The sequence below is a fragment of the Narcine bancroftii genome, chromosome 2 (genome assembly GCF_036971445.1).
Source record: "Narcine bancroftii isolate sNarBan1 chromosome 2, sNarBan1.hap1, whole genome shotgun sequence".
In the NCBI taxonomy this organism is placed as follows: Eukaryota; Metazoa; Chordata; class Chondrichthyes; order Torpediniformes; family Narcinidae; genus Narcine; species Narcine bancroftii.
The window spans coordinates 372,638,749-372,663,469 of NC_091470.1; the positions used below are offsets into that span (position 1 = coordinate 372,638,749).

The 24,721-nt window shown below is 39.0% G+C and overlaps 1 protein-coding gene across 3 annotated transcripts in view; it reads right to left on the reverse strand.

The window, feature by feature from the left end:
• abcb8 (ATP-binding cassette, sub-family B (MDR/TAP), member 8) overlaps window positions 1-24,721 on the reverse strand; it is a 78,793-nt gene that overhangs the window by 42,765 nt on the left and 11,307 nt on the right. For all 3 annotated transcript variants that reach the window (XM_069922666.1, XM_069922664.1, XM_069922665.1), the window contains 4 exons: window positions 23,732-23,887; window positions 14,439-14,533; window positions 11,160-11,265; window positions 7,388-7,549 (listed from right to left, as the gene is read on the reverse strand). In XM_069922666.1, the coding sequence (XP_069778767.1) occupies window positions 7,388-7,549; window positions 11,160-11,265; window positions 14,439-14,533; window positions 23,732-23,887 (519 nt within the window). The remainder of the gene's footprint in view (window positions 1-7,387; window positions 7,550-11,159; window positions 11,266-14,438; window positions 14,534-23,731; window positions 23,888-24,721) is intronic.

A 24,721-nucleotide genomic window follows, 5' to 3' on the forward strand; every position in this document is an offset into this window, starting at 1 on the left:
AACAAATGAAAGATAAGTACAATATCTCAAGATACAGCGCTGGCATATTACCAATTGAGATCCTACTTGAAGGATAAATTAGGAAGCAGTCTGAGTTTGCCAGAGGGAAGTAACCTTGAATATGTGATTACAGATACAATGTTAATCAAAAGATTTATAACAAATATGTATATTAAACTGCAAGAAAAGGAGAATGAGGAAACAAATGGTAAAACTAAACAAAAATGGGAACAAGATTTAAATATAAAGATAAAAAAGGAAACATGGGAGAAGTTATGCTCCGGAACGATGAGAAATACAATAAATACGAGGTTACGTATGATACAATATAACTGGATACACAGGCTATACATTACACCTCAAAAGTTAAATAAATGGGACCCAACAGTATCTGATAGATGTTTTCGATGTAAAAAAGAAATGGGAACAACAATTCATGCAATCTGGACATGTGAGAAAGTAAAAAAATTTTGGGAAGATCTAAATCAGATATTAAATAAAATAACAGAAAACAATATACCAAAGAATCCAGAGATCTTCCTCCTAAGTAACATAAAAAACAAAGAATTTGGAATTGATTTGGAGGATGCACAAAAAAGATTTGTTAAGATAGCTCTAGCCGTAGCAAAAAATTGTATTATGTCAACCTGGAAATTGGAAGATAATTTGAAAATACAACAATGGTATATAGAAATGAATAAATGTATTCCATTGGAAAAAATAACACATAGTTTAAGAAATAATATTGAAATATTCGAACAAATTTGGGAGCCTTACATTAAATACAATAGCGAAAACCTACAGTCATTACCTAAGTTAACGGAAGGAAAAGGAAATGAAAAGAATGGACTCAGTAGAATTTCTGGTGTATATTTATTGAATGACAACATTGTCTGACTGGTTTAATGTATCCTAGAATGTATACCTTAAATGGATGGGAGGGGGGAGGTAGGTAGGGAGGGTGGGATGGGAGGAGGGAGGGGGGGGAGAAAATGGCACTGTATATGTGTGAAAAGTAAAAAGTGTGTACCATGGTTAATGTGATTTATGGTGTGAAAAATAAAAAATTTAAAAAATAAATAAATAAATCTGAAACCTGACTACCTTACGCAGACTTCTCCTCAAGGAAGAGCTTTAGCATGAAACTTCAGCCTTTTTTTTCCCCACTGATGTGGTCCAACCTGCTGAGTTTCTCCAGCAGAGTCCATTTGACAACAGAATAATATTTTCAAGACAAGGAGCTGGAGGCAATGATTCTATAGAAAATCTGCACTGCATTTGCCTTGGTAATGATGAACAGGGGCAGTGGGTGACACTTTGTCTGTCTTACAGCAGACAGAAAGCATGTTCTGTCCTATTAAATGACACTAAAGGAATCTTGACAATAAAGGAGTGTGGAGAGAGTTTTACACTGATGTGGACAATCAGGGAAGTGGAATAGGCCCAAGATCAGCCATGATCTTGAGATTCCCCCAGTGTCCAATAGTGTTATAGGCCCTATTCATCTGGTTATAGGCCAGACAATCCAGCTTTTGAGAACTCTTTACTCTTCCGGCACCACCTCAAACTAAGCGTTAATTTGTCCTCCATTTGGGGGTGTTTTTAAATAATCTTCAACTTTTTTAAGTAATGGCAAATAATTCAATTTATATAAATATTTTAATCCATTTATACAAACATAAATATTTTAATCCATTTATTGGTCATTTAATTGACTGTTTCTTTGGTAAATAGTATAATCACCTCTTGTGAGAGGCATAATTTCACTCATCCCAATATATTTTATAACCAGAAACTGAACCATATTCTTCTAATTTTAAATGTAGCTTTTGTAATGAATTTGCTGGTACTGTCATATATATCATCACATCGTCAGCAAATAAGTTAATCTTATGTTCCTCTTGATTAATTCAAAATCCAGATCCCTACCAATTACTTCTGCTAAGGGCTCTATAATTAAAACAACGCTGGTGACAATGGTCAGCTAGATCTACTATCTACTAGATCTTGTTAATCGAAATGGGGCAGAGATTTGAACATTTGTTACCACCTTGGCTTTAGGTTCATTATACAAAGCTCTTATCCAATTTATTTTAAAAATTGTCCTACTCCAAATTTTAGCAATACTTTAAATTATAAAAAAAGATTCTGATCTATAAAATGCCTTTTCTGCACCTAGTGATACTGCTATTCTTAGATCACCTCTTTTTTGGCTAAATGAATTATACTCAATAATCTAGTTATATTATCAGCTAATTGTCTCTTCACAAAACCCATTTGATCCATATTTAACAAGTTAGGGTAAATATTTTGCTAATCTATTTACAAGAACTTTAGCAATTATCCTATAATCTGAACTTAGTAAAGATATGGATCTACACGATGATGGTTTCAATGAATCTCGATCTTTTTTGGGTACCATGGTAATTTAATGCTGTTGAAAATGATTCAAAGGGAGTATGGGTTTGAAATGCCTAATTTAAAACATCCATAAACAAAGGTATCACTTATCTTTAAACTATTTATAAAATTCAGGCATAAATCCATCTTCTCCAGAAGATTTATTACTTTGTAAAGAACTTTGTGCTTCCTCCACCTCTTTTAAAGTAAGACGAGCATTTTACGCTGCTTGTTCAGCTAAATTTAATGTTGGTAAAGCTACATGTGACAAAGTCTTCTATTTTATTAACATTTCTCTGGGATTCTGATTGACATAACTTGGCATAAAATAATTTAAAAGTTTCATTAATTTCTTGAGGTTTATAACTAACAGAATTGATCTCCGTTTCCACTGCATTAATCGTTCTTGAAATCTGTTCTGCCTTCAATTGCCAAGAAAGTACCTTAGATGCCCTTTCACCTAACTCTTAATATTTCTGTTTTGTACTTGTTATCATTTTTTCTGATACAAAGTTGTATTTGTTCTCCAGTTTTTTTATTAAGGAGCTTCCTCTTTCTCTCTTCAGAAGAACCTTAGTTGGAGATCTTTTTCTAAATTAATTATTTCATTTTCCAATTGTTCCACCTCTCTTATATACTCTCTTTTCAATTTAGAAGTATAACATAATTTGTCCTCTTAAATATGCCTTTAAAGCATCCCATTTAATAAATTTATTAGGTGTGGATGCACAGTCAGTTTCACAAAAATTTGAATTTATCTTTTAATAAAATCAAAAAAATCTGTTCTTTTCAACAATGAAGAATTAAGTTGCCATCTATAAACCAATTTCTCTTTATTTGTCATTGTGATTGCCAATATCAATGGAGAGTGATCTGACAATATTCTTGTTTTATATTCAGTTTCAATAATCCTACCATGTACTTGGACAGATAGTAAAAATAAGTCTATCCTTGAATAAGAGTCATGCCTATTGGAATAAAAAGAATCCTTTTCTCTTGAATGAATTTTTCTCCATGAATCTATTACATTTAAATCCCTCATCAACGATAAGGTAGTTTTTCCAGCTTTTGCCCTTGGAGTTACTTTAGTTGATCTATCTAAAGATGAGTCCAAACACAAATTAAAATCTCCTCCTATTAAAATATTTCAGAGGCATTTGCTAAATTAAGAAATGTTTCCTTAATAAATTTCTCATCATCAATGTTTGGTACATAAATATTCATAAGGGCTCATATTTCCAAATTTCGAAGGGCTTTCTTTTAAAAAAGGAGCCTTTTTTTGACTGTGACTGCTGTGTGAGGAATTATTTTTCAAGGTATACAATATGACTAATTTAAATTTTGCCACTTTTACTGTTAAAGGACTTAACCCGGTTAAACAGAAAAGGGTTTTAGCATATATTAAGAAGATGAAGGTTGATTTTTAAAAAACTTGTATGGTTTCTGCCACAGGGAACTTTTTTTTAAATAAATCGGATTAAATTCCTTTCTCTGCTTCAATAGGGCAGCACTTATATTCAGATAAAAAAGAACTTTACTTCCATTGATCTCTAGTGGTCACCTCTTGCTCCCTCGGCTGCCAAATTTAACATCAGCTCTCTGTCTCGATATCTGAGACTCGTTATCAACACAGAACAAAGGCCTTTGGTCCAGTGTCAGTTTTGGAACCAGGGCTCTATCGGCCTTTTCAATTTCAATAGTTGAAGTAAATTTATTCTGCCCTAGAACTTCGGGTATCTAATCTGGAAAATACTTTACAGGGTCTTGACCTTCCATGTCTTCTTGGAGACCAACTATCTTAATATTATTTCTTCTACTGAAATTTTCTAAGATACCCAATTTTTCCATTACTTTCTTCCTACCAATCGACTATGCATCTGAATCAAGTTCAATTTTTGCCACTTTATCCTTCACATCTTCCATTTCATCGTCTACACATTTAACCCTGTCATCCAGATCTTTCACAACAGTCTTCATATTTTTGACAGTCTTATAAATATTCTTAGTTTTCTCATCCAATTTTTGTTATTGCTTTTAGTAAGGCTGCATTATTTATATCATTTCCAGCTTCTTTAATCTTCTTAACTTTGGGTGTTTTTATTTTTTTTATAATTTGGATTGAAATTCTTGTTTTTCATCTGTAGCACTTCCACTGTCTGTTGGAATCTGTCTGCAAAAGCTGTATCTGCCAATAGCGATTCTACTAGGTCCTGCTTTTGATGTTGAAGGTTGTTCCTCTTCGCCCATGCGCGGTTTTCCATGCATTCACAATTGTAATTCTTCATCAGGCTTAATGTCATAACCTGTTATGACCAAGGAGAAACATCCCCAGCTCCATGGGCATTTAAAGCAGGGCTGGATCACAATCCAACCCGAGGCTTCCATTAACCCTTAGGCTTCTTCTCCTGGATTTCTTCAGTTGATCGCTGGGCTTCCTTTGAAAGTTGGTTCCTTTTTGGTGGCTTTCTTGAAGTATTTAATAACTATTTTTTGAAAGCTGGATTTTTAATACACTCCTTAATTCAACATTTTGAAGTAAATTCCCAGAGGGTCAGGATTCTGCGTCCCATCCCCTACCGTGTCACGTGACTCCTCCACTGATTTATGTTTTGGATAAATTGAGGGACTGGGCAAATGCACTACAATGTGGATAAATGTGAGGTTATCCTCTTTGGTAATACAAACCGGAGGGCAGATTACTATTTGAATGGCAATAGATTAAGAGATGGGGAAATGCAGAGAGACCTAGGGGTTCTTGTACATCAGTCTCTGAAGGCGAGCATGCAGGTACAGCAGGCGGTTCAAAAGGCAAATGGTATGTTGGCCTTCATATCAAGAGGGTTTGAGTATAGGAACAAGGATACCTTACTGCAGCTGTACAGGCCCTTGGTGAGACCCCACCTGGAGTATTGTGTGCAGTTTTGGTCACCTTATCTAAGGAAGGATGTTCTTGCAATGGAGGGAGTGCAGAGGTGATTCACCAGGCTGATACCTGGAATGGCAGGAATGACTTATGAGGAAAGATTGCACAAATTGGGATTGTACTCGCTGGAGTTTAGAAGATTGAGAGGGGATCTCATAGAGACATATAATGGTGGGGGAATCCAGAACCCGGGGCCATGGTTCGAGGATAATAGGCAAACCATTTAGAACCGAGATGAGGAGCAATTTCTTGACCCAGAGGGTGGTGAATCTGTGGAATTCATTGCCACAGAGAGCAGTGGAGGCAGGTTCATTGAATATATTTAAGAGGAAATTAGATATATTTCTTCAGTATAAGGATATTAAAGGTTAAGGAGAGAAGGCGGGGACGGGGTACTGAACTTTAAGATCAGCCATGATCTCGTTGAATGGCGGAGCAGGCTTGAAGGGTCGAATGACCTACTCCTGCTCCTATCTTCTATGTTTCTATGTTGATATAGTTAGAATTTTATTTCATAAAATACCTAAGGTGATCATCTGTTTGCATTTGTTGTTTTTGCAATGTGGTATAAATTTTATTTTTAAAAAAACTATTTGAAACACACTGTGTATATGGAAACCTACGACCAAGTCCTCAGGGCTGGACCCAAGGGGGGGGCATTCCCAGACATTGTTCCACCCCCACCCGCAGCACAAATGTCACTAGCGTCAGCAGATGATACAAGTACGCCCAACCTCCCCCCCCCGAGAGTCTGTGAACGGCAATTTGTTCCACTCCCTAACCTGCAGTTACCCTATTGCCCACCCCCCCCCCCACCACCAAGGCTTGTTCTGATGCCTGACCCCAGTGGCCACCCATTTCAATTCTGCGCCCCACTCCCATGCCGACATGTCTGTCAAAAACAAAGCCACGTGTAAATTGGTGAAGCAACACCTAATATCCCGTCCAGACACTCTTCAACTGGATGGCATTAATATCGACTTTTCTGGCTTCTGCTGGACCACTCCCCATTCTCCCTCTTCCTCATCCAGAGACATCTCCCCACCCCCCAGCTTGCTGCTGTGCCCTCCCTCCACCTATTACCTCCTGCCTGTGGCACAGTGCTCTTCCCCCCTCCCCCACCATTTGTTCAGGTGCCTGTCTACATTTTGCTCATACCTTGATGAAGGGCTCAGGCCCAAACATTGGTTATGTATCTTTATCTTTGCTACATAAAGGACACTGTTGCACCCGGTGAGTTTCCCCTTTTAACAAAGGCTACACGGTTCTTGTTCTGCCTTGGACAGGGCACATCTCCAGGCAATGCCTCTTGACTGAGCAAACCCTCTCCCCAGCATTGCCTCATGCCCCACCTGTGCACTCCTTCCACCCTCCACCACTACCCCCCTAGTGGTCCAACTCTGCATTCCTACCCCTCCTGACAGAGCCACCACTTGCCTCTTGACGAAGCACATCTCCTCCAGTGTTGCCCCCTTCTTCCCCAGTCCTGGCCCAATGAGCACATAAGCCTCCCTCTTTATTGCACTGGTGAAATGAGGCTGAATATCAGCTTTGGTCTTGGAATCTGGAACGGATGTCAAACCCCAAATCTGCTAACTCAGTAAGCGGTATTAACAACTGAGACTCCAATAGCCTGATGGTAACTGCAATTTTTAATTACCATCAACATTTCATCCCCCTCTCTCATCTTTTAATACCTGTGTTTTGGTAAATGTAAATCTCCTTCCACAACCTTCTATGACACAGTGCATCATTATTCTGTCAATTAACTCAGTGACAACGCCTGAAGGGCTCAGGCCCAAATAAATCTCTATCCCCTCTGGACACTGCAAGTCCAGCTGAGTTCCTCCAGTATTTCTGTGTATTTTCCCTACAACCTGCAGAATTTCATGCTTCGTACTTCAAACATTGTGCGTAATCAAGTCTAAACCTGAAATGTGGACACTATTCTGACAAATTCCATTCCCTCACCTACCATCCACCTTCCTGCCTCCCTAAACTTGCCACCACCCCCGTCCTATGGTCAGTATTGAACCAGCCCCACTTGAGCATTGGCAGCCAGACCTGTTCCTGAGCTTTTCGGGAGAGTTTCCGAAGACTAGATCCCAAATACGCTCCAGTTCCAACCAGGATTGGCATCGCCACACACATCACTTCAGTCAGTTTTGGTGAAACGAAGTACAGAGACACTAGGCAGCCGACTGTTTGGGCAACACTCTTCAGACCCTGGGATAAAAGTAGGCAAAAAGCAGAGTAGTTATACAGGGTTACACAAGAGTACAAGCTCCCTGCACAATCCTGTCTCACAATTCTAGGCCAAATTAACATCACTTTACATTTTCCAATCAAATCCTTCCAGGGCAGGGAGACCATAGGTCCATAGGATAGTTCCTTCACTAGGTCTCTTCACACACTCCCAGGAATCGGAGAACATTGGGCTGATGCTCAATCAGACAGAGGGAGAGGGGGGAGGGAGAAAGGGGGAAAGAGGGATTAGATGAGAGAGAGAGAGAGAGAGAGAGACGGGGAGAGGAGGGGGACAGGGGGAGGGGTCAGAGGGGGAGAGTGCGAGGGGAACTGAGAAAGGGAAAGAGAGAAAGATATCATCAAGGTACAGGGAAGAGAAAGAGAGGACAAAGGGAGTATCTGTGATAGGTGGGATACCAGGAGAAACTGAATAATACAGATAGTGTTGGTGCTGAGGCTTTTCAATTCACAGCTGACCTTGTCTGGATGGTAATGCAAGTAAGAATGACTTAGGAGAGAGAAAAATAATGCTGGAAACGTGAAAATGACAACAGTGAAGTCACTGGAAATGTGAAACAGAGAACGCCAGAAGAGTCTAACAGAATAGCCAGCATTTGTAGAGAGGTAAAAAATACAGAAATTATGGTTACAGGCTGACGAACTTGTATCAGAACTTGCTTAGTTGGAAATTGAGAAGCATTTCCTTGAGCTTACAACGGACAAAGCTAAAAGAGTGGCATAGATAGCCTAGTGGTTAGCGCAACCCTGTTACAGCGTCAGTGACCCGGGTTCAAATCCCACATTGGCTGTGAGGAGTTTGTACATTCTTTTCTGTGTGGGTTTTCTCTGGGGGGCTCTGGTTTCCTCCCACTGTTCAGAACGTACTGGGGTTTGGAGATCAATTGGGTGGCACAGGCTCATGGGCCGGAAGGGCCTGTTACCATGGTGTCTAAAAAACATATTAATTTAAAAATTTTAAAAATTTAAAAGATGTCAAAGAGTGAATGAAGTAGAGCAGCCATTCTCAACATGGGTGTGGAGGAAATTTTATGAATTAAAGTTTCACAATTTGCTTTTTTTTAACTTAGTCTCTTGTAACATTAAGTTTCACACATAACTTTACTGTCTTCCCAGAACAAATGGCTAATTGCTGTTCTAAAACCCCTACCCTGGCTCCTCAGTCGATCCGCTCTGAAGTTTGGAGATGGATGAGTTAGGCAGTGTTGTCTCTCTAACAGGAAGTACTAAATTCTCACAAGTTTTCTTTTTGGTTCTTTCTCTGTTTTGATCAGCTTTAACGACTTTCAAGTTGATTGATGCCTGACACAATTTGTAAAGAGCTTTGTTATTTCAGTTGCAAATGTTCTTGTTATCACATGTATTCTGATTATAAATGTACCAGTTTCAGTAGCTAAGCAGACTTGGATTCTCGCTTTTAGAGGACACTGGTCTCTCCCTGCTACCAGGTTTTTTAAAATAAAGGCTTCCTAAGCAGTAATTCCTCTGTGCTTGTTTCTTTTCCTACAAGAATGGGTCATATGCCCCCCCCTCACAAGGGGCCATGGACTGAAATCATAATTTTAAAGTATGTTTTTAAGTTATCAATAGGAGAGAAGTACAGAAGAAGCCAACAAAAGGACTGTTTCAGGGGAAAGGGGAGCAATTTCCTTCAATCTTCAAAAACATATGGGGATTTTAGGTTAATGAGTATTTGGGATGCATGGGCTCGAGGGCTGGAGGGGCCATGTTCTGTGTCTAAATTTTTTTTAAAAACTACAAATTTTCAAATCCAATTCTTCTTTACAATTTGATAAATGTCTGACTGATTTGTCCAATTTGATAAATGTCTGACTGATTTGTCCAATTTGATAACTGACTGACTGATTTGTCCAATTTGATAACTGACCGAATGATTTGTCCAATTTGATAAATGACCGACTGATTTGTCCAATTTGATAAATGACCGACTGATTTGTCCAATTTGATAAATGACTGACTGATTTTTCCAATTTGATAAATGTCTGACTGATTTTCCAATTTGATAAATGACCGACTGATTTGTCCAATTTGATAAATGACCGACTGATTTGTCCAATTTGATAAATGACCCACTGATTTGTCCAATTTGATAAATGACCGACTGATTTGTCCAATTTGATAAATGACCGACTGATTTGTCCAATTTGATAAATGACCGACTGATTTGTCCAATTTGATAAATGACCCACTGATTTGTCCAATTTGATAAATGACCGACTGATTTGTCCAATTTGATACATGACTGACTGATTTGCACAATTTGATACATGACTGACTGATTTGCACAATTTGATAAATGACCGACTGATTTGTCCAATTTGATAAATGTCTGACTGATTTGTCCAATTTGATACATGACTGACTGATTTGCACAATTTGATACATGACTGACTGATTTGCACAATTTGATAAATGTCTGACTGATTTGTCCAATTTGATAAATGTCTGACTGATTTGCACATTTTGATAAATGTCTGACTGATTTGTCCAATTTGATAAATGTCTGACTGATTTGTCCAATTTGATAAATGACTGAATGATTTGTCCAATTTGATAAATGTCTGACTGATTTGTCCAATTTGATAAATGTCTGACTGATTTGTCCAAATTGTTAAATGACCGACTGATTTGTCCAATTTGATAAATGATCAACTGATTTGTCCAATTTGATAAATGACTGACTGAATTGTCCAATTTGATAAATGTCTGATTGATTTGTCCAATTTGATAAATGTCTGATTGATTTGTCCAATTTGATAAATGACTGATTGATTTGTCCAATTTGATAAATGACTGACTGAATTGTCCAATTTGATAAATGTCTGATTGATTTGTCCAATTTGATAAATGACTGACTGATTTGTACAATTTGATAAATGTCTGACTGATTTGAACTACTGGCTGATTGTTCAGGGCTAAATATTGGTTGGAGAGAATTCCCTGCCATTCTCCTATTCTTGGAATCTTTTACATCTCTCCATGCATAAGGAACCGTGATTTCACACCTCATCTGCAAGATACCCCTGCAACATGCATTCCTTTACTGTTGCCTCAGTCCTACCATTTAGACAATATATTGTACCCATGATAAGGCAGCGTTCCTTCAGCACTGAATCGGAAGATTTGTGGCTTGATTAAGAGCTTTGTTCTACAGACTGGGATTCAAGCTTCTGACATCAAAGTTGATATTCAGCCACAAATAAAAATCAGTGATACAGAAATATAGATGAGGGAAGGAAGTAGTCATTTTTATGATTCACTACTGTGTATCCCGGCGTACAAGATGAGACGTGAAACTTAAAAATGACACCCAAAACCAGTGGTCATCTTATATGCCAAATATAATATCTGAGCCTTGACAGCCAAGTCTCAGCACTCCCCCACAGCAAGCATACATTGCAAATCTTGGGGTTGTCTTATACAGCAAATTTTGCTCAAAACCTAAATTGTAAGAGGAAATTCTGAGGATTATCTTATACAAGAGTCATCTTATATGCCTCTGTATCTAAGATATGTCAATAAATCCCAGCCGAGATTGCAGTAAACTCACCTGAGAAACCACCAACTTGAAGGAGGATTTGAACTCCTGGATGTCACTGGTTAGGCAGCTCACCAGATGTCCTGTCCGAGTGGCATCATAAAATGACACGTCCTGCCTGCCAAATTAGGGAAAGCAAGGTTCAAACTGGTGCGATTTTCAAATGTAACAACACAGAAATGCTGGAGGAACTCAGCAGGTCTTGCAGTATCCATAGGAGGTAAAGATATATAACCAATGTTTCGGAACTGAGCATTTCCGTGATTTTACTACAGTCACAGCATTTACACACTTTAGTGTTTCACTTTCCTTATCTTCAAAAGTTTAGATGCTCAGAAAAATTTAGATACTCAGCCTAGCATTGAACATGAAAGTGTGAAGCAGTGGTCTATGTGGATTCCTCATCAACCACCCTTCAGACCAAGCACTGGTTATCAACCTAATATAAAATTAGAAGTTGGTCAGGCAGCATTTTGTGGAGAGTACGCATTTCGGGCAAATGAGCTACAATCCTGATGTGAAACTGGTTCGAATTCTGGAGCAGGAAGGAGCCTCACCAATCATAGCCCCTAGTCAATACGGTAAATTGGGGGGGGGGGGGGGGGGGGGGGTGGGGGAGTGTGTGATGGCAAAGGGCTGCAATGAGGGAATGGGATCTATAAGCACCAGATGTAAAAACAGGAAAGAAAAGTAAAGAATTACCATATATACTCATGTAATCGGTGAATTTTTTGGACCACTTTTTCAGGCCAAAAATGGTGGGGGGGGGGGAAGAGGGGGGTCAACTTTTACATGGGTCAAAATTTTTACCTTGGTAAGCGCCTGCGTCGTTCAAGGAGCTTGGATAGCCGGAACTGGGTGGTCAGTTCACGGTCAGGGAACCGGGAGTTCAGATGGGTAGGTGGCCGGAGCGTAGGGTCCTCCAGTGGGTCATTAGCCGGGGCAAGGGTCCACTGTTGGGGCATTGCGAGCTTGAATGGGTGGGTGGTCTGGGCAAGGATCTGCGGTGGGGAGCTCAGATGGGTGGGCGGCCAGGGTGTCGGGAGCTCAGCTGGGCAGGCATTCAGGGCAAGGATCCACGATCGGACAGCTGGGGCATTGGGAGTTCAGATGGATGGCTGACCAAGACGACGGGAGCTCCGGTGGGTGGGCAGCTGAGACGAAAGTCCACTGTTGTGACATCAGGAGCTCAGATGGGCAGGCAGTTAGGGCCAAAAATAGGAGGAGCCAACTTTTACACAGGTCACATAATCCGATTTTGGATTAAGAAAAAGGTGGGGGGGGGAAGGGGTCGATTATTACAGGAGTATATACGGTAAGTGAGGGAGGATACTGATAGCAGGGTGTAAATAGAATTACAGGCAGGAGCTAAAAAGATAGAGTGAGGAGAAATTCTGTTGAAAATTAATTATAATCTCTGTACAGCAATGCACTGAAGAGTGCATAACAAAATAGAATAAAGGCAAGTAAATCACAGAAACAGGGTCTTCAGTCCACGTTCAAAATGAGAGGGGAGAGATTTAAGATGGACCTGAGTGGTAGTTTTTTCACTGAGAGGGTGTCCATACCTGGAAACTATAGAAATGGATAAATTACAACATTCCAATTCAAGTTTATTATCATCTGATTGTACATGAAATAGCATCACTCTGGACAATCACGTCCACACAAAAACACACGATGCACAGTGCAAAGTATATCTAAAATTTGGGATGATTTACGGGATACTGTTCATCAATCTCCCAGCCTGTGGGAAGAAGCTATTTCCCAGGCTGGCCGTCCTGATGTTGATGCTGCTGTAGCTCCTTGTTGCTGGCAGTGGGTTAAAGGTGCTGTAAGCTGGATGGGGATGGAAAGGGCCCTCAATAATTCCGTTTGAACCACAAACACTGGATAATTGTTCTCTTCATTTGCACTAATTTAATATTTTTAAATATAAATTATAGCAATTTTTGCACCTGAAATGTTGCCACAAAATAACAATTTCATGATTCTGATTTAGGCAATGCTCCTAGTAAATGTTCTTTTTGGCTGTTTTAATGATCCTCTATAAGGACTTCCAGTCTGATGCTTTACAGCTACCGTCCCACATGATGACGCAACCAGACAGGACACTTTCAATTGTGCTTCTATAAAATGCTGTCAAGGTGGGGGCCAGAAGTCTTGCCCTTCTCAACATTCTTAGCAAGTGTCGGGGCTGCTGCGCCTTCCGGTCTAATGAGGTGGTGATGTGGGTCCACCTTAGGTCGTCCTTTAAATGGATGCCAAGGAACTTTGCGTCCCCCAGTCTCTCCAACCTCCCCCACCTCCAGTTGAAATTCCTTATGGAATATTTTGGAGAATGAAAAACCAAGAGCCATTGGTGTGTGGTGCAGAATGGTTCATCCTCATCCTCCTGAAGTTCACTATCATCTTGTCAACATTGAGACCCAGTTTGAAGTTCTCGCATCATTTTACAAATCCCCAAACCTCCTGTCTGCAATGTGACCCATTGTTTTTACTGATGAGGCCAATTGCTGTTGTATCATCCGCAATTTTAATAATTCTGTTGGAACTAAATCTGGCAGTGCAGTCGTAAGTCAGCAGTGTGAACAGTAGCAGGATGAGCACACAGCCCCAACGCCAACTTGATGCTACCAACCCAGACAGACTGTGGCCTTTTAGGTCAAGGAGACCACGATCCAGCTGCAGAGAGGGGTAGTGAGTCTTAGCAAGGACATCCTCTGAGCTGTGATCATGTTGAATGCCAACAGTCTGGCATATGAGGCACAGTTCTCCAGGTGGGTCAGGACATTCAAAATATATTTGAACAGATATACTTGATGAAGAATAAGAAAGGGACTGGCTCAGAATGCCAACTTGGTCAGCATAGATGAGTTGGGCCAAAAGGCCTGTTCCATGCCATCTGACTGATCTATCGACGATTACTTAAGAATTTTGAAATATTTATTTTGAGAATATAAGGATCCACAGGTTTAAAGTGACCTGGGAAAGGACTGTTTAGCAGAGAATATGGACTAGTGTGAAAAGACGATTAAATGGTCACAATCTTTGAAGTGATTTTACAGTCTGGATTCTTCATGAGCAGTGGAAGTTCTTGCCATGATATGGATTACTTGGAGGAGGTCTTCTGCTGTGGGGAAACTTGGAATCATTTGACAGCAGCATCTAGATTTTGGCAAAACCAACAGAACAAGAAGTGCCAGGAAACGTCATTTTTCTGGCATTACAAATTTTGAGGTAACATCAAGCAATACAGAGAAATGCTTCAACAAATGATAAATATCAAACCTGATGAGAGTTGCAAATAATTCCTTCCTCATTGCAGCAGCAACTCGCTCCCCAACTCTGGACAAGAGAGTGATGTAAAAACAGCTCAGGATTCCCTAATAATGCAAGGACAAAAGCAGGTCAAAAATCTGGGAGTCCTCATTTCAGAGACCTCTCCTGGAGCCAGCACCTCAGGCACTGAACACACACCAACTCCATTAATTTAGGAGTCTGAAAAGATTTAACATGCTGTCAAACACGCGATCAAACTTCCACAGGTTGCACAACAGCCTGATTTGGGAATTCAACTACTCAGGAATACAGAAGGGTCCAGAAGGTAATGAACACAGTCACAAAGTATTGAGGCCTGAAGACCAGCACCTCTAGGTTCAAGAACAATTTATTTGCAACATTTGTCAGGCTCTTGAACCTCCCCTTGTTACACCCAATCAGGGACTGCTCTGACAGCACGAAAAAACTCAGCATTACTGCACTTTTTTTTAACACTTGGATTTCTGAGAATATTTATTGTCTTTTTTGAGGTCAAGATTTAAGGTTCCTTTTATTGTCATGTAATAATACATTAAAAATGCCGGAAGGCACCATGAACATTTCCTGGTGCCCTTAACAATAGGAGAAAGAGAAGGTCGGGGGGGTTTGCAAGTGAGAGAGAGAAAGACATGCTGCTGGCAGTTTGAATCTCAGACTCATACTAGCTTTACATAACATTCTCCCGTCATTTTCCTCTATCTTTCTAACTAAAACAATTTCCCATCTCAATCTTGAATAATGAATATCTGGTTTAGGTGTTTTTCTTTGAAGTAACTTATACATTTCTGAAATAAATTTATTTGTATCTCCTTTAGTAATCAATGTTTCTAATTCAGACTGTCTAGGTAATCTTAAATTTTGACCTAATTTATCGATTAAAAAAGATTTAACCTGATAATAATAAAAAAAAGGTATTATCTGGAACATTTTATTTTTTCTTCATTCATTGAAAAGCAATAAAATTACCAGCATCAAAACAGTCTTCAATTGTTTTAATCCCCATTTGAATCCAAATCTTCAAAAATTGATTATTAATGGTAAAAGGAAAGATTTTATTTTGATATCAAGGCATTGTGGGTGAAATCATCCATTTCCCACCTGTCTTATAATCTAATTTAGTCCATAATTCAATTAAATGTTTCAATATAGGTGGGTCCATAGTACCAATTAATAATTTGGAATTCCATTTATAAATAAATTCTTGTATAAATTTTTCATCTATTTTAGTCAATTCTATCTTAACCCACATTAAAGATTTATCTAAATCAAACATTCCACTAATAAACTTCAATTGAACAGCTTTATAATAATTTTGAAAATGTTGAAGCTGTAAACCTCCTAATTCAAATTTCCAGGTTAGTTTTTCCAAACATACTCTTACCATTTTCCCTTTCCACAAAAATGTCCTAATAATTGAATTTAAATCCTTAAATTATTTTTGAGGAAATCCATAAGAAATAGATTGAAATAGATTGAATCCTGGGATATTCATTAAAATATTCATTTTAATACAATTTAGTCTACCCATTAAAGTTATAGGTAAATCATTCCATCTATTTAAATCATCTTTCATTTTATAAAATAATGGTAAATAATTCAATAAATTGTCCAAATTTTTATCAATTTTAATACCCAAATATTTAATTCTATTATCTGACCACCTAAATTGGGCAATCTGTTCGTATTGATTATAATCCCCCTCAACCAATGACATAATTTCACTGGCATAAGTTAATTTTATAACCTGTTATTTCATCATATTCTTTTAATATCATACACAGTGAATGCAAAGAATTTTTAGGATCTGTTATATAAATCAAATCATCATCAACAAACAAATTAATCTTAAAATTCCTCACTATTAACTTTAATTCTTTTAATATTAATATCTTGTCTTATTAATTGTGCTAAAGGTTCAATTGCTAAAACAAACCAAGCTGGAAACAAAGGAGATTCTTGTCTAGTTGATCTAGTTAATGAGAAAGCAGAAGAAATTTGTCCATTACTCACCACTTTAGCAGAAGGAATTTTATATAAAGTTTTGATCCAGTTAATAAATACTGATCCACATCCAAATTTTTCTAACACCTTAAATAAGTAACTCCATTCTAACCTATCAAAAGCCTTTTCAGCATCTAATGATAAAACCAATGCTAAATCTGATTTCTTTTCAGATATATGAATTAAACTAATTAATTTAGCAATATTATCTGCAGTGTCATTTTTTGACAAATCCAGATTGATCCAAATGGATTAAATTGGGTAAATATTCTCAGTCTATTGTGACGGGTTATATTATATTTTATATTACATTGTGGCGGCGCACATCGAGACACAGGTGAACCTGCTTTGCAATCTTACCACTGCGGCAGCAGAAAAACCACGTCAAGATAGTGCTGCTGAGCGCATCTTCTTCTGTACTCAAATAGGCCACACACTCGCTCTCTGTTGAGTCATGATGTCACCGTCCACGCATGGGCGGGACTTATGGGCTGCCTTATAAGGCCAGCGTGGGTTTTTCAAAATTAAATCCATTGGAAGTGCAAGCTACTTACATTGTATAGTCTCATTTCACTTCCCTTAGTAGCTACCGGTACAATATAAAAATATGTTTTTAAAAGAAATAGATTGTGGGAGTTGAGATAGTAGGTCACTTCACAAACAGACATTAACACTCACAAAAGAAATCTCATTTAAAATGCAAGAGCATTGCTCAAGATGGACATTCAGGAACTAACTTCATATCTGGGTTGTTTCAGCAATTGATTTATGAGTTGGGAATAAAACAGATCACTTCATCTGTGTATCATCCTGAAACTCAGGGAGCTTTGGAAAAATTTCATTCTACTCTTAAATATATGATGAGGATTTATTATCTGGAGAGTGGGAAAGATTAGGATGAAGGCATCATTTATTGTAATTTGCAGCAGGATTCATTACGTTTCAGCCCTTTTGAAATTGTGTTTGGACATCAGTTAGAGGACCTTCAATGTTGTTCAAAGAACAGTGGGTTAATGAGGATGTGCAGTTGGACTTACTAGATTATGTTTCTAAATTTAAAGATCGGTTACAAAAAGTGTGGGCTTTGCCTCAAGAGATTTAGAAATAGCTCAAGGTAAAATGAAGCATTTATTTGACAGGAAAGCTCAAGTGAGGAATTTTAAGACAGGAAGTAGAGTGTTCATTTTGTTCCCAACACATGACAATCCTCTGAGAACAAAATTTTCTGGACCATACAAAGTGAGAATAAAATTGAATGATGTTAATTAGGTGATAAACACTCCAGATTGTAGGAATAAAACTCAGGTTTGTCACATAAATATGTTGAAACCTTATTATGAGGATAAAGGTAGTGGAGAATAGTCTGTATCTGATGTGTTAGTTATTGACAGGGTTGAGGAAGTTATGGATCCTAAGATTATGGAAACAAAATCTTGTGAGGGTCACCTTAAAGAAACCATGGTTTCTGTGCACCTGTCTAACTCAGCAATTTTGGAAAATCTGAAAGAAAAGTTAGGCCATCTTAAACCACAAGAACAGAAACTGTTAAAGCAGTTACTTTTGAAATATGAAAATTTGTTTCCCTGATGTGTCAAAAAGGACATCAGTGATTTGTCATGATGTGGATGTGGAAGAAGTAAGTCCCATAAAACAACACCCTTATAGAATAAACATTCAAAAGAGCAAAATCATGGATCGGGGGTGGAATATATGTTGAAAGATGAGATTATTAAACTTTGAACTTAGATTGGAGTTCTCCTTGTGTTCTGGTACCTAAAACAGATAAAACTGTTGGGTTCTGTTCAGATTACAGGAAGGTTAATTCAGTAATAAAATAGATGCTTATCCTATTCCTAGAATTGATGATTGTATTGATATAATTGGGAAAGCTAAATTTCTTACTAAGTTGGATTTGCTGAGGGGTTACTGGTGTGTGCCTTTAACTGAGAGAGGAAAGATTATTTCTGCTTTTGTGACATCATCTGGTTTATACGAATATAATGTGTTTGAAAAAATGCCCCTGCAACATTCCAAAGGATGATTAATTCAGTAATCTAAGGGTTAACACATACAGATGCTTATATTGATGACTTGGTCACAAAAAGTGACAATGAGAAGAACATCTAAGGGAATTGGACAAATTGTTTGCAAGATTATCCAAAGCAAACTTAACTGTTAATTTAGCAAAAGGTCAATTTGCAAATGCCACTGTAACATACTTAGGTCACGTAGTTGGTCATGGCAAAGTTGCACCTATTTAAGCTAAAGGGCATGCATTTCTGAATTTCCTATTCCCAATGGCAAGAAAGCAGTGAGAAGATTTTTAGAAACTGCAGGGTATTATACAACCAGTGCACGACCGAGTCACAAAACCGGTAACAAACTGCACCTGCAAAGTGTTTCACAATGAGTGCAAGACCGAGTCATACAAACCGGGACCATTGCCTGAAGAGGGCGCACAAAATCAGTGAACCGGTGCGGACTCGAAAGGCCAACATGGCCTGTTTCCGCTCCGTTAATGGTTATAGAAAATTTTGCTGACGTTGTTCTTCCTTTAACCAATTTTTTGAAGAAAGGGAGAAATTTGTGTGGAGAAAAGTTTGTCAGAGATCTTTAGAAAATTTAAAGGAGATGCTATGCCATTACCGTTTTAAAAGCGCTTGATTTTGACACACCATTTTCTTTAGCAGTGGATGCCAGTGAGGGAGCAGCAGGTGCAGTTTTGTTACAAAAATGATGAAATTGACCATCCAGTTGCCTACTTTTCAAAAAAATTCAATGTTCATCAAAGGAACTATTCCACTATTGAGAAGGAACTGTCTATAATATTTGCTGTGCAGAATTTTGATGTATCTGGGTATCTCTCATGAACCTGTTGTGATATTTACAGACCACAATCCTCTGGTGATTTTGAATAAAACGAAGAATAAAAACAGAAGATTGTTAAACTGGAGTTTAATATTACAAGAATATAATCTGCAAATTAATCACATCAGAGGTACAAATAATGTGATGCCAGATTGTTTGTCAAGATGCTAAAACTGAACATGTAAAGAAATATAAACTCTCAATATTGGGAGACATTGTCTTGTACGGGTCTTGCTATCACTGTAGTGATTACAAACTTAGTTTAGTTATAACTGAATTTTAACTCCAGAGTTAAAATTCCTTTGTAGGGGGAGTGTGACAGATTATATATTTTATACTATATATAAATAGTTTTAAAAAGAGGTAGATTGTGGAGGTTTAGAGAGTAAGTCACTTCACAAAAGAGATCTCATTTAAAATACAAGAGTTTTGCTCAAAAGCTGGATATTCAGGCAAAGACAATGAGACAGCATTGCTAAATAATTTCAAAAGCAGGTGCAGGTGGAAGAGACTGGGCTCAAGAGCCTGATAAGATCTTTCAAAGAGCCTTGGGGTCATGTGGTTTTGCAAGTAGAGAGGGAGGGAGAACTCAGTTCTGTAGTAGCTTTTGGAAGCTGGCAGCTTGTTGAAGACTCCATTTTGAAGACAGGTTGTGCTCCTTGCAAGAGGAAATAGTTGGCCAGATTGTTTCACCTTAAATAAGGGAAACAAGAGGAACTTGATGGTGACCTGGAAGAAGAAATTATCACTTGGAAAACCCTGATAGGGCATTTCTTCAGCAAGACACTGAAGTGACTGATGAAAGTAAATCAGTTTGTGAGTGTCCAACGAGCAAAGAATCTATCTCTGAAACCAACAAGAACCTTCCTGAGCAGGAACAATTTAACTTTAAGCACCAGAGTCTGGTGAAAATTCATAAATGTTAAATTCAGTGCACAGTATAAGAATTGCCTGATACCAGTGAACTTGGAGAAGTGAGAAGTGAGATTGGACTGTGAATCAAAGAACTTCCCTGAACATATACACATTAGATACACGTGCTAAGAATTAGAAGGAGATTAAGTTAATAGTAATAAGTTAAAGTTCGATCATTTTTTTATATTTGAAAAAAATTAAAAACAACTTTTGTTTAAGTAACCATTTGTCTTGGTGAATTTCTATTACTGCTGGGGTTTTGGGTCCTCTGGACTTGTAATATTATTTGCTAAAAGTTTAGCTATAATCTTTTAATCAACATTTAATGACAAAATTCCTCTAAGATTTCGTTTTTACAAATTTCCATCTTTCTTAGGTTTAACCGTTATAATTACGTTTGAAAAGGACTCCAGTAAAGAATGGGTTTCCACAACTTGTTTCAATACTTCCATTAATAGAGATATTAACAAATCTTTAAATTTCTTATAAAATTCTGATGGAAAACCATCCTCCCCTGCTTTGTATATAATTAAGAGCATTAATAATTTCTTTAACTGTGAAGAGGGAATCTAAATCTTTCCGATCTTGGTATTTTAAAGAAGGAAGATGAACTTGAAATTTAAAAAAACTATTAATCTTAACCTCATCATTATTAGACTGAGATGTATATAAATTGGAATAAAAGTCTTTAAAGGAATCATTTATATCTTAGGGTTATAAGTAATTTTTAAATTTCTTTTAATAGCATTAATAGTTTTTGAAGTCTGTTCCGTCTTCAATTGCTAGGCCAGAACCTTATGCGCTCTTTTCCCCAATTCATAATACTTCTGTCTAGATCTCTCAACTAATTTCTCCGTTCTGTAAGTTTGTATCGAATTGTAATACATTTTCTTATTTATTAAATCTCTTTTTTCCTTTCAGATGAATCTTTCTGCAAATTTTTCTCTAAAACCTCTATTTCTTTTTCCAATTTATCTACTTCTTTAAGATAATCTGTGGCAGCTCCCTCAGGGGGCCTCACAAAATGAAGGACGAACATGACAATCCAGCAGGATGCACGAGGCCTGCAGCGCTGTCTTCCAATTGGCCACAACTAGGAGCCTAACTGGCCTATCAAGGAAAGTGGATCGTAAATGCACCAATCAGCGCTGAGGGGGGTTTTGACCACTGTAACGAGCCCAAAGGACGCCAAAACCCAGCAGCAATAGATATTCAGCAGACAAATGGTTACTTAAACAAAAGTTGCTTTTAATTATCTTTAAACATGAAAAATAGAATCACACTTTAACTTATCACTATTAACTTCCCTAACTTAACCCCCTTCTAATTCTAAACACACGGATATGTAGTGTGTGTGTAAGTTCAGAAAAGTTCTTTGGTTCACAGTCCAATCTCGCTTCCCATTCCTCCAAGTTCATTGGTTGCAGACAATTCTTATACTGTGCACAGAATTTAACATGTATAAAGTCCACCAGGCTTTGGGGCTCAAAAGGTAAATGGCTACCACTTGAGATTTGTTATTTTTAACTCCACTCCCGTGTCTTGCTGATGAAACTTTACCTCTCAGGGTTCTCCAGATGATAACCTCTTTCTTTCAGGTCACCACAGAGTTCCTTTTTGTTTCTCTTATTCCAAGTAAAACATTAGACAGCCAGTCTTCTCCACTTGCATGAACCACAAGGGCTTCAACCAGGCTGTCTTCCACAAGCTTGCCAGCTTGTCCTGTTCTAGAACCAGCAAATTCTTGCTGGTTGTAACACTATGAAGTGCTCTGTGTGTGTGTGTGTGTGTGTGTGTGTGTGTGTGTGTGTGTGTGTCTGTGTGTGTGTCTCTCTCTCTCTCACACTTACACACTGAGACTGAGAGAAAGCCTGTTTTACTCTCTCTGCTTGCAAAACCACATGACCCTCTTACAACAGCAAAACTCTCCTGCAGACAATAGTGACTCCAGCCTGCTCTTTCATCTGTTGTCTTGATAAACAATAATCCATTAGTCACATTTCTAGAGCACTCTTCAAAGCTCTTGCAAAAAAGGTGTGAGAAGCCACTCTGTCTCCAGTATTTCAAATAAGATCTGTTTTAAAGTGTTTGCATGTGACCTACTCCAACAAGCCTTTCCCAATTTACCTCCCAAAAACATTTCTATATACTCTGTCACACCACGCCCCTTAGTTTGAGAATAAAAGCAGTGCTGTGAGCCCAATAAAGCTCAGTGTTAACTACACTCAACTGGGGTTCATGTCATTCTTTCTAGGAACAGTGTGTTCTTTCTGAGCTAACTTGCATACAGCTATAACCTCTCCTGCGCTAAAGGCTCCGCAGAGCCATAGCTTGTAGCAGCTAGCTACAGTGGTGACCCCAATGGTCCAGACGGCACTCTGACCCAGCGATGGAGGCAGACTCTTCAATCAACAAGCTGTCATTGAAGCTGCTGAGGAAATTGAAGTGCAATTCACCTCTAACACGTGGTGGGCACCATCGACCAAGCTCCAGCTACCAAGATTACAGATTTCTTGAAAAAGCCACCACAGCATGGTAAGTATGACATCATCCAAGAGTTTTTAACCCACACCTTCGGGCTGCCTGAGAGCAAGCGTGTAGCCCATCTGCTGCATATGGACGGGTGGGGGGGGGCGGGCAGGGTCCCATCTGACCTAATGGGCAACATGCTTGCCCTCCATGATGGTCACGCCCCCTGTTTGCTTTTCAGGAAACTGTTCTTGGAAAGACTGCCACAAAATGTCCAGATGATGGTCCAGGTAGACGACTTCAGCGACTCACAAAAGTTAGTGGAAAAAGCAGACTCCCTGCTGGCTGAGAGGGAAACAACCTTGGCACTCCACGAGACGTCCACGGCCATCACGCATGATGCTGCCCCAGCACTGCAGCATGTTGGCAGACAACGGCTGCAAAGATCCAACCGCCAACAACTGAACAACCAGCCACAAGGACAAAGGACACCCCCGGTGAGCGATACTGTCATTATCAACAGAGGTGAGATGCAGAGGCCTGTTAATGTCTCTCCCCCTGCACATTTCCGGAAAATGCCAAAAGCCGGTGGGGGTGGGGGCGGGGAAGTTGTGCGGCAGCGCACATATTTGTAGTGGCAAACCATTCGACTTATTAGGTGCGGTTAGCAGAGCAGCCATGGCAAAGATGGCGTCGCAGGCCCTTCTCTTCTAGTACAGACTGGAAGTAAACGTATGCACATATGTGCATATGTCAGCATGATGTGAGTTCCAGGACATAAGCAGGGGATTTCCAGAGGGCCTTCAAGGCTGCAGCGTGAAACTCGAAGTAAACTAGATCTGCTTAATGAGTTCACAGCCTGCTGTTTCAGTTCATCTCGCTGCCCTCACGCACACACAGTATTTTTTGTCAGTTGCCTGAGGCTGCCGGTTACTTAAATTCTGGATAACAGGTTTTGAATACAAATTCATCAACAGTTGTAAACTTCATTTTGTTCCATAGGATCTTACCTGGGTAATGTAGATCCCCAGTAACTTTGCGCTCGGAATCTTCATGTTCTGGAGGTAGCAGGCAGGGTGAGTCTGCAGGCACTGGACAATAGCATTCATCAGTTCCCCCAACAACAGTGGAATCTGAGAATTCAGGTATGCCGTACCACAGGCGAACTGGAAAGGGAGGAGAAACGGGTGCATTAGCAAAGAAATCGGAGAATGGCTGGACTTAGTGAGCAACCAGAGGATCAAAATCCTGCAGCACAAAAGGAAGTCATTTGGTCCAAGGTTTCTGTGCTGGAGAACTCTCCAGCAAGGCCCGATCATGATATTTCTCCAAAGCCTTGCAATGATTTTCTCTTCACACATTTCTCCAACTACCTTTAGAAGTATTTGCTTCACCATCAGATCAAACATCATATCCTAAGTCATAGAAACTTGCTCTAACTTCCTACATCTGCCTTTTGTTAATTCTCTTAAATCTGCATTTCTTGTTCTCAGATGCTCTTGGCTGTGGAAGTGGTTTTGAATAACTGAGAAAACCCATCACATTTCTCAACACTTCCATGAAATCTCACCCTTCTCTGCTCAAACAACAACCACAGATTTTCTAGTTTTTCCACATCCCTATATTGCCTGCGAATGGGGTGATCATCCATTCAAACTGATGGTGCTGCTTCTGGTGAGGACCTAGGAACCAGAGAGGAATCCTCCAATCCTCCTACTGCCCAGCTGTTATGCCAGACCTGCCCAGGTCAAATCACCTGCCCAAGAATTATAAATAGAGAGGAAGGACTTAGGAGAGCTGGAAGGGAACGAGAGAAAGTCTTGGCAAGTAGGATCAAGGAAAGACCTTTGGCATTCTACATGTATATGAACAGGAAGATGTCCAGAATGAAGGTAGGACTGCTCAGGGATAAAGTGGGGAAGGTAGATGAGGTTATCAATGGATCCTTTCCTTCAGTGTTCATTAGGGAGCAGGACCTTCATAAATGAGGTCAGCAAAGA